The sequence below is a fragment of the Notolabrus celidotus genome, chromosome 22 (genome assembly GCF_009762535.1).
Source record: "Notolabrus celidotus isolate fNotCel1 chromosome 22, fNotCel1.pri, whole genome shotgun sequence".
NCBI classification, from domain to species: domain Eukaryota; kingdom Metazoa; phylum Chordata; class Actinopteri; order Labriformes; family Labridae; genus Notolabrus; species Notolabrus celidotus.
Genome location: NC_048293.1, coordinates 17,235,491 through 17,246,475, shown reverse-complemented (window position 1 = coordinate 17,246,475; position 10,985 = coordinate 17,235,491). Strand labels below are relative to the sequence as shown.

Genomic DNA, 10,985 nt, shown 5'->3' with positions numbered 1-10,985 from the left:
TATCGTCCTTGGTGCATCGTCTTCTTTTACTTTTCGTGGTTTCATTCTGCAACAGAAAACAAAGTAGACAACATCATAGACACATGACACACAACTGATGCACACTAAGATTTGTTAACTCAATAAAGACGGCTTTGATTCCACATCGTGTTAACACCCAGTGTGCTGGTTTAACCACATGACTGGCATTATTTCAATTATCTTACCACAGTTTTATTAACATTCCTTTCACTGGCTTTGGTAAAGAACAAATCTTGTAATTACTGGTGTGTGAATAAACTTCTTAGATTACAGCTGGCTTAGTACAACCTTCAGGCGGAGTTAACATATACACTTACCGTGCAAACTCTGCCAGCTGTTTTGGGTCTGACAGGTCGATGCCTGGGATGCCTCCGGGAGGAAGCTTCTTCCCCGTCATGTATTCAGAGTAATCAGGAGGCGAGTTTTCCCCTATGATTTGCTCTTCATGGTCTATGTCTTTCTTGTCGTCTAATTGAAAGGAACAGATGTGTTGATCAGTTAAACAGTGCCAGGTCATGTGAGAAGAACTGATTAAAGCCTGTTAATCAACACTCAAAGTATTTCCTATCCCCCCCATAACACCTTTTTTACACCTCCAAATCGAAAAACGTGATAGAAAGAAACCACAGGATTTACCAGTGAAATCTGTATTCATGCACTTTTTATAGTCATAAGATGTTTCAGTGTGTTTTGTACAAAGTAAATATAAAAAATAATTAACCCCATTCAATATTCAACGTTTCTAAATTAATGACTAACATCATTGTCTTGACTTCATTTTTCGTGACTTTTCCTAATTTAATTGGGACAACTGGGAAAACATACAATTAAAATATTGATATGTTCCAATTTCCTGTGGAAAAAATTACACATCGGCGTTCCTTGGGGGCAATTTGACCCTGGGCTTTTTTTGCTGTAGAAAACATAAGAAAATTCAACATTGTACACACATTTGTTTTAGTTGTTTTGGGTGATATTGAGGTCACTATAACGTAAAAAGAAACAAAGTACCTGAAACATAATCCTGGGTAACTGAGTTTCTGGAGGTTTATAGTTAATGATAATCACTCCTGTGATACATCACATACATGTGCAATCTTTGATTTCCAGTGCAATATCTCAACAACCACGTGCAATATTGTAATTTATTCTATAACATATTTTATTATTATATTCATCCACTAAATTTTGCACTCTAGCTCATTTATTTATGTCTTAAAAGTACTTCTACACCTTTCTTTGTACAGTTGGCATTTAGAATTTTTAAGGTTAGTTTTTAGGTTTATATATTTCTTGTCCTCACTGTCTTGTTGTTAAGTACCAGTGGTCCATTCACCACATCAAATTTCTTGTGTGTGCGAGCTCACTTGGCAATAAAGATAGCTTGATTCTGGTTCTTGATTCTTCTTAAATTGCTGGGGTCAAATTGACCCCAAGAATAAAATATATTAAATCTGAGGGTAACAGGAGGGTCAAAGAGTCTTAAATAATTAACAATGTGCCATGGTGGAGTCACATAGGGGTAAGTATTGTAATAAGTACACATCTGTGCATTATTTTTATTGTAAAAGCTTTATTAATATCCATACCATCCCTGCATTGTCTGCCACACTCCATCATCTCATCCCGAACTGACTCTCTTGACTGCTGCTGGCATTATAATGCATAATTTACTGTATTATAATTATCTTTGCCATACTACATTATGTTATATTACATTATTATTGTAACTACAACTCATGGTCATATTACATACCCATATTTATTTTTATTTATTGCTTAATCTGTCATTACCAACCATAATCACACCATGTCAACCTGTCACTACTGAAACATTTTTAATACTGCCTGTAATTACTTCTATTTAATCTAAATTCCATTGTAACAATCTATATATTTAAATTGTATTCTAGCTTTATTTATCTATTTTTATTTTATTTTATTTTATTTTACTTATTGAAACTTCTTCTTGATTGTACTTATGTCTGGGTTGCTGTAACAACTGAATTCCCCCCCCAGGGATCAATAAAGTAATATGTTATCAAATATGAAAATAACTATAAATTGTTCATGGAGCTAAAATATAGGAAAAAATAGTTTGATTAATTAGAACCACAATAGAAAGCTTATTACGAGTTTAGCCTTTAAAAATCGTAGTTCTTAATTCTACTTTATTTTATTTATGTACTTATTTATTTATTTATTTATTTTGAGTCCAGCATCTTAAGTTATTTTAATGGTTTAATATTTTAGTCTTTTATTATCTTAGAAATGTATTTTACTTTGGTGATTTTAATTTCCTGTTTTGAGTTTTAACATCTTATTTTACCTCCAGTGTTTCCTCATTAAGATATCATGAGAGCGTTTCCTCAGTTCGTTCAGCAACTTCTTTTTTATTTGTATTTATTTATTTTATTTTTATTGTTTTTATTACTATTGTTGCATATTGTGTTCTTAACCTTAGGATTATGGGGTGGGATCTTTTTCTTAATTTATTCTATTTTGAAGTTGTTTTTATGTACAGCACTTTGTGTTACAATGTCATTGTATGAAAAGCGCTTTATAAATAAAGTCTGATTGATTAATTGATGTAGCAGTTTGACTTTCAATATCAAATGTAGTTTTATCAATCAATGTATCATCCATGTGCAGTGCTAAAGTACACAACTATTGTATAAGCTCACTGTTTTGCTTTTTTTCCCACCTACAATATCAACATATGGTGGTGCGTTCAAAGCCTCGTTAATGTAAAGTACCGGGGGTTCCTGAACGCACCACCGTTGAACTGCGCCACAGCGGCCTAGCGGAGCCAGCTGCACTCGCTCCCACTCTCGCCGCCATCTTCCTCGGCCAAATAAACGCCATTTTTTCGGGCCGCCATACTTTCTAGACCGGGGAAATATGGCGGCGCCCATCAACACATAAAACATGGCTTCCCATAAAAACAAAAACAGTTCAAAAGAGGTTTGAGTGGCTCAGAGAAGGGAAATTACTCCCAGTTTAGCGACGGACGAGGCCGTAGCAGGGCCCTGTCACACGGCACACACGCTGAGAACAAAGCGAGCGAGGAATTCATGCAGGACTCTGAACTTACCCGATGCCCACATAGTCACCGAAAACTCCCCCTCCAAAGTCTTTATCTGGACCTGCTTCTGTTCCCACTTTCTGCCCATGTCTCCGCCGCTCATATAGCTCTTTTTGCCCGTTTTCTTCCCGCTTCCAGGCTTCCTCATCCGGCCTGTCGAGGAGCTTTTCCCCGCGACTGTAACCAGAGTCTGTTCGATATAGTCCTCCTCAACGGCGGGTACTGGGATGAGGATTTGGTCCTCAAAACCATCATCCGTGTGCAGTTCAGAGTCATCCTCACCCACGACCTCCTCTCTCGTTTGCACTAAGATCACCTCCTGGTGCGGGTGGAGGGAGTGTGGATCGTCCAGAGGCTGCAAGGCGATCATAGGCTGGTGTTCTCCGTCGTCTCCAACAACTGTGGTCTCGATTGTCTCTACTTCGATTTCATGCAGTTCCACTATTTCGGCTGGCATTTCTGACCCGTCCGTTTCTATGTACAGGGTATCCCCCGACGCCATGATTTATAATGTATTTCCTCCTGCCTGATAGCTCTTTATTACACTCTCGCTTTCCCTTCTGTCTACTCGCAGCCTTTCTCCTCCCTCTCCGACAACAACTCTACTCCAGCATACTCTCGTCGCCACACTGCTCCAGTTATGAAGTCTCGCGTGATTTGGGCCGAGAGCCACTGAACTCCAACTTTGCTCGCAGCTTATCTCTTCAGTGTATAAATTGTGGCCATAAAGATTTAAAGAACATAAACCTTAATCGTATCAGTTAATAAAAGGGACTTTATCAGTTTGCTACTGTTTTCATCCGTTATTGTATGCATTAGTGCTTCTCAATAACATAATTATGTATGATGAGGTTTAAACACAAGCCATATTCTGTTTGAAATGTAACATTTCAGATTAGTTATTTGTTGCTTTAAATATTTCATTGCACATTGAGCTTGGATACAAATATTTTTCATAATAGAATAGTAATTCAACTGTATCAACTTATGGGACAATTAAACTTTAACATAGGCCTCACAAAAAAAACAGAAAATGAGTTATTTGAAAATCACAGAACCCCAGTGTACGGTGGCCCTAAAGGTCAACAGCATAAACATTTCATGAACACAAAAGACACTTAAAACTGCTGTTGATAGTCACAGAGTAAACATCTGTTCAGAGAGAGGGACTTCGTAAAGTGAACACTATCCCTCCCAACCAGATTTTCTCTTAGCCCCCCAAACACAGATTGGCATGTGCAATCATGATAGTGCTAAGCTCATTACCAATCGGAGGACGTAGTAGGGGCCGCCCCTTAACCAATCAGGAAAGAGGCTTGGAGATTAGCTATGATTGGGCCATCATAACGGGAACAAGGGGAATAATAACATTGCTTGATACAAAGGCATTGGAAAACAGATTTCGCAATAGTCTCAAATTACTCCACTTGCCGGTGAGTATCGATGGGCATTATGACGTTTTCTCCCAAAAAACAACGCTTTTTTACACCATTCATACCAACAGCAGCTTTAAGGGAAAATTAACTTTAACATAGGCCTCACAAAAAAAACCATAGAAAATTTGTTCCATCGTTCCATGAAATGCAAAACAGTTCACAAAACTGGATATATTTCATGGAATGCATAAAAAAAATCATCTGAACTCCAAAATAATTTCATTAAATAAATAAAAAATGTCATCAGACATCAATATGTCAAACAGAATATTCATCAAACAGCAAATCCACCTTATAAGTAGCCGACAAAAAATACTTATTTTGCTGGAAATGTGACAGAGTCTATTAATCGAAGGTCAAAATTGATTATGATTATTCATTAATGTCTATTACAAATTTTACTGCAAATCAAACACACTTTCTCAGCTTGTGCTTTTGTTTTAGGATTTGAATACCTAGAAATTTAGTAGCCTATAGGAAGTGCAGTGTAGGTTGTCCTTAAATTTGAAGTTGTAAAATCTTTTCTGCTGTTATGACTGAAACAGTTCCTTGTGATACTGTGGTACAAATATGGAAAATAAATAAATACACTTATATATCTGCGATATCAAAAACATCTCAGGTTCATATACACAAACAGTAGGGAAACTGTGTGATCTATATTTTATTTTTCATCCCCCCAAATGCACAGCAGTATCATTTTTCTCTGGTATCACTCCAGCCAGGAAAAATATTCTATTGTTGACATGCATAAGCTGCAACACATTACAGCAGGTGCTCAGCTGATTTAAGCTCCGCCCCGTCTCCGGGGGCGGAGCTTGTGATCACACCTTACAACCTTCTACCTGCAGCCCGTGCGAGTGGGTGTGACCGGTGCTGCGAAGGTTTGATGACACACAATGCTGCACAGCTAGTCGCCTGAAACTCAGCAGGGATAGTCATGGGGAAGACAGGTGGAAGAAACGACTTTGAATGGGTCTACTCTGACCAGCCGCACACCTCCAGAAGAAAAGAAATCCTGGGTAAGAAAAAGGAAAAACTGTCTACACTCAGATGTCTGGTTTGTTGGAGTTGTTATCCCGGGAATTTTTCTCTGACCACAGCTTGCTTATAAAATCGTAGCCGGTTTAACCTGTTTACTAGTTGCCTAACCAGCTACAATCCACAATGGATGCAGGGGCGATGAAGAAACTGACATGCATCCAAAAACTATCTCTTAATTATTCACTGATGTGTTCTACTTATGGAAATGACATTATCTCTTTTCAGATAAATAACTTTTGAATGAATTGTTCATGGGAGTCAAAGTTGAAAATATCTTTCCATGCATATGTGACCCTTCTTTTGTATATGTGATTTAATCCTTGATGTTTCTCTTTTAATTTCTTCTCCTGGTGAACCTGAACTTGGCTGAATTTTTTCCCTGATTTTCATGACATTTCAAGTGAATAATCCACTTCTTTCTGAAAGAGGGTGTAGAAATCAGCCGCAAATGAACTCATTCACCCATATCGGTGCTAAGGCATGACTTTTATGTGTACACATTTCAGACGCACTCCTAACTTTTTGGTTTTATTACTCAGCATTGCTTGGTAATCTCATAGACGCTCTGACCCCGTAGACCTCCATGGTAAACCAATCTACCTCTCTGTCATCTTTTTTCTCTGACTTCTAGGACAATAAGAGCACACTGATAGCAGGTGCTGTTGACAATGCCTCCAGGCTCACTAGGTAACAGGACACATTCCCTGTTCATGACAAACACACATGTAACGTTGTGCATGAAGAGAGAAGAAAGGCTCTGTGAGAGTCAGGGGATCAGGGAGGATCCCTGCTAGAACATTCATCCACTAAAACAGCTTAAATCACACCTGATGTTGTTTATATATGTCGCTGCATGAGACATACATATTTTATCAACATTTATTCAACCTTTTCTTATCTGATTCATGATGTTATTTGATTTAAAAGACTCCAGGTCAACAACACCGTCTAGACCTGTTGATGTACATTTGATCCTTGGCTTTGTCCGGCGGGCTCATTGTTGCTGTGGTGGTGTGAAAGACTCATCTTAAAGCTGATGTTTGATGTTTGAGTTTTGAATTATTGAAGCGTTTTGCTTTTATTATCTTTCCTGTACTCGCCCTAATGTGATGTGAGTGTCAGAGGTTGCTGAGCCTCTTTTGCTTCATCATGGGGCAGAGTTTTATTGACAGACGGTCTTATGAATTGAATGGGGAGTTGTTTGAGCTCAGTTTTGGCTCTTCTCGCGTTTTACAAACTTTACATAACCGCAAGTAGGATATGAAATCAAACGGTCACAGTAAGAGTAGTGACTGTGACCCTGGATGATTTTGATAGCTCTGAACATTGATGATATAAATTCATTTTGAGAGTTAAATGAGACAAATTTTTGTTCTCTGACACAGTGTAGTGGAAATAATCTTTTGATAGCTTTACAGCATGTTCAGCACGGAGCCTTAAGCTTGTTTGAACAGTTTCTTTTATGATGCCTGGTTATTGATTGAACTTTATGCCATATGTGTGTCCTACAAAGCCAACACCCAAAGATCTAAAGCCTCTTTTATAAATCATTCCAGCATATTACTCTGAAGTGGGTTAAGATTATTAAGTACATAGGATATGAATTTGATATTTTTTGAAGCTGTATTTTGAAAGATGAGCAGTGATAAGAGTGAATGAGGAATTCCTCTAAGCTAAACATTAACTGAATAAAAAGGGAAGTTCAGGGGAGACCTGCATGCCACTGAAACCAGACTCTGGTGTTTATTTCCATACCTTCCCAATTTGCATCAGAAGCATTACACAAGTAGCTCTAAGCAAAAAAGCAAACCATATTTGCATGAGACAGGCTATCACTCTGTAGTTCTGCAGCGATACAAACCACACCTGAACTGACTGGGCTGTAAGGTGTGGTCTGAGAAATACCCTGAGTGACATATTGGCCTGTATGTCCTAATGAGAAGACAGCAACAGCCCTTAACAGTGATTGGTGCTGCACACCTCCCTTGTATCTCTCTGAGTTTCCTGTCCCTCAGCAAAACAACACCTCTGCCAATTAAAAGTGACTTTTGTCCGCAGATCTGGTCCCCAGAGAGGGTTTGGTATCATGCAGCATGAACAATACAGTATCATGTGACAGTGTTTCCCAGTGATAAAGAGTTACACATTTATCAGCCTTAAAAAGTGAGTGAAAAAGAGTGAGTGAAAAAAAGTCTTGCCTTCTGGAGTTGTGCAGTTTGTTAGTTATGAAAAAGACCAAACTTAATTCTGAGACCTCTATTTGACATGGAGTGACAGGTAGCAATTAAGCAATTCTTTATTTTCCAAAGCATAGGCTAGATAAACTTAAGTTCCATACAGGGGCTTTACTTTGAACTTCTTTATCCCACTATCTTATGTGTTTATTGTGTTTCCTTAACAACTTCTGTTTTTGTACACCCTCTATTTTTAATCCTCTTTTAATATTACTACTTCTTTCATTCTGACTCCTAACTCTGACCATGTCCCTCTGCTTCTCTCCTCAGCCAAATACCCAGAGATCAAGTCTCTGATGGGTCCAGATCCCCAGCTGAAGTGGGTGGTGTCAGGCATGGTCTTGACTCAATTCCTAGCATGCTACCTGGTCCATGAACTCTCCTGGAAGTGGATCTTCTTCTGGGCGTACGCCTTCGGAGGCTGCATCAACCACTCCCTGACTCTGGCCATCCACGACATCTCTCACAACGTGGCGTTTGGAAACAAGCTGGCTAAGTGGAACCGCTGGTTCGCCATGTGGGCCAACCTGCCCATTGGACTGCCGTACTCTGCCTCCTTTAAGAAGTACCACATCGACCACCATCGGTACCTGGGTGGAGACCAGCTGGATGTGGACATCCCCACAGACATTGAAGGGTGGTTCTTCTGCACGCCAGCCAGGAAGGTGCTCTGGCTGTTCCTGCAGCCGCTCTTCTATGCGCTCCGCCCGCTGTTGGTCAATCCTAAACCTGTGGGTCAGCTGGAGATCCAGAACGCAGTGGTTCAGCTTGTAGTGGACTTAATAATCTATCACCTGTGGGGGCTGAAGCCTATTGTTTACCTTATAGCAGGATCTGTACTGGGCATGGGACTGCACCCTATCTCTGGACATTTCATCGCTGAGCACTACATGTTCCTGAAAGGACACGAGACGTACTCTTACTACGGACCACTCAACATGATCACCTTCAATGTGGGGTATCACATGGAGCACCACGACTTTCCCAGCATACCTGGCAGCAAACTACCTCAGGTGAGACCTGTCATAAATCAATATTTATTTTCCAACAGGTAAACTTTGGACCAGAGTTATTTCTGAGACTATTATTAGTTTAGTGTTAACACGTGCAACCTTTACATCATCAGCGGGTGTGCGGAAGATAAGAGAGGCCTCTCCTGTCATTCAGAATCTAAACAAAAAGGTATCGACAAATACCACATGCGACATTTTTTCCATCAACTGCAAATATTTATCCAATTAAAGGCCAGGGTTTGTTACTAATTAACTGCTGCCTATCTGATACCATTGGAGCGGAGAGAGACAGTACTTCACTGATGCATGGAAAAGATCGAAACTTTTGTTTTTCTGATGGAATAATCTGTGTTGGAATCAAAGAGTCAAAAGTTTTTAGATGCCAGATTGAAATAAAAACAGGATAAATTCCAAGCTGACAAAAGGTAAAATACATATATGAGAAATAAACGGTGATACTCAGTGAAATCTGACCCATTCAGTCTTTGTGTCTGTATCTGATTGTCCCAGTGAAACAAGGTGTCGTACTGAAACTGACCTTGATGTACGTCTTTGTCATTAAAATGCTGATTGTGTGTTTGTTTTTTCGCAGGTCAAGCAAATTGCAGCAGAGTACTATGACTCCCTGCCTCAGCACACTTCCTGGACCCGGGTATTATGGGACTTTGTGTTCGACGACAGCATCGGCCCCTACGCCAGAATCAAGCGGGACTACAAGCTCAGCAAGCAGCAGTAGCTCTGTGACTGGTTTAGTTTCCCTTTTTAGGGAAGTGTGAGTTTCAGCCGTTGAAAGCCCATGGACCATAATGAAATATTACATTCCCTAGTTGAACTGCTGTGTGTTTTTCATATAGTGTGTTTAATTTCCTCAGTGCATTAAGCTTAAGTCAACTAGAGAGACAGGAATTGGATTCAGAGGATACAGCAGGATGGTTTCCTCATGCCGTTATTTATTAATGTCTGTATTCTTGCTTAAAACACAAGTGTGTACAACTGTGTGTATTTCCTTGTATCTAGGAGGCACACGGTGTATATTCCCTCTCACTTTTAACGTATTAACCGAGACACATTGTTATAGGATTAGGTCATAAACATTCTCATAAGCTTTAACAGACAGGTCACGACCTCTGTGGTTTGTATTTTCCCCAACGCATCACGACATGTGTGATGTGATTATGCAAAGCTTCATCATTGTCAGTAACTTTGCATTAATCAAGCAGGACAGTGCTGAGTTATAAAATGAGCATTGACACTTACCTTTCAGTAAGAGGAGCCTTTTTTTCTGTGACGCCTTAATCTGCTCGTTCGCTGCTCCATTGTTCTGTAAACTCACAATAACTGCAGGGAGTGAACAGAATAACAGAAACACTGTGTAACGTAAGGAAGCAGTTATTTATAGATTTACTTTTTGAGTCTTGTGAGGATTTTTTTAAGCTGAATGACTAAAAACTCTGATCGAGTCTGTCTTTCAGATCTGGTCCTACTTGCTAATAGATTCTTTTTTTTCTACATTTGGATCTTTCATCCAAGACTGATGCACCAGAAGTCCAGCCAGCAACTAAATCCCCTCCATGCTGATATCAGAGGCTAAAAAAAAACTCATGTTGATACAGCAAGCATTAGAAAAAAAAAAAAAAGACAGCAAATCAGCACAAGTCAATGAATAAAGACATTAAAGCTTTGCCTGAATCATATTTAAAACAGAGCTGTTATGTTTTACACTGTTTGCCGTTTTTTCCACATGCTGTATTTACAATTTACACTATGTTCTATTTGACAAACATGCTTTTTGTGGTTATTTATATAATTGTAGTATTGTATATATTAAATCAGTAAAAGCAGCAAATCTTAAAAAAAGTGTTTGTCCAATTTTTCATTTCATTTATATTTTGCTTATTCAAAGCTACTTTGAGAAGTTTTACGCCATTTATAAAACAGACTCAGAATAACAATGATGGCTCTTAATGACCTACATAAGGGATCAAGACCATCAGGAAGAAGACTGATCGTTTCTATGTACTTGTTTTTAAAACCTTAAAACTGCTGCTGCGGGGTAGGTGTCAGATGAGGTGATGAAGTACATGCTGCAGAAACAGATTTTTTTCTATTCTACAGCAAATGTTGATAGTGTGTGATACGAATGAATGTTGAA

The 10,985-nt window shown here is 39.0% G+C and overlaps 2 protein-coding genes across 2 annotated transcripts; one reads left to right on the top strand and one right to left on the bottom strand.

The window, feature by feature from the left end:
* Positions 1–3: 3 nt before the first annotated feature.
* On the bottom strand, positions 4–3,749 carry yy1a (YY1 transcription factor a; the record flags this gene model as incomplete). The annotated part of the gene is made up of 3 exons (XM_034675444.1): positions 3,116–3,749; positions 339–489; positions 4–46 (listed from the first exon to the last, which is right to left on the bottom strand). Coding segments are annotated over exons 1-3 (687 nt in total), but the record flags the coding sequence as incomplete, so codon positions are not given.
* Positions 3,750–5,343: 1,594 nt separating this feature from the next.
* On the top strand, positions 5,344–10,470 carry degs2 (delta(4)-desaturase, sphingolipid 2). The gene is made up of 3 exons (XM_034675908.1): positions 5,344–5,564; positions 8,091–8,833; positions 9,426–10,470. The coding sequence occupies exons 1-3, from the start codon at positions 5,483–5,485 to the stop codon at positions 9,567–9,569; spliced, it is 969 nt and encodes a 322-aa protein (XP_034531799.1). The 5' UTR covers positions 5,344–5,482; the 3' UTR covers positions 9,570–10,470.
* The last annotated feature ends 515 nt before the right edge of the window (positions 10,471–10,985 follow it).

Bases quoted from the DNA above. Each gene is read 5' to 3' on its own strand.
- degs2 (XM_034675908.1), top strand. From the start codon at position 5,483: ATGGGGAAGACAGGTGGAAGAAACGACTTTGAATGGGTCTACTCTGAC. The intron at 5,565-8,090 runs GTAAGAAAAAGG...TTCTCTCCTCAG, and splicing joins CAGAAGAAAAGAAATCCTGG to CCAAATACCCAGAGATCAAG. The intron at 8,834-9,425 runs GTGAGACCTGTC...GTTTTTTCGCAG, and splicing joins CTGGCAGCAAACTACCTCAG to GTCAAGCAAATTGCAGCAGA.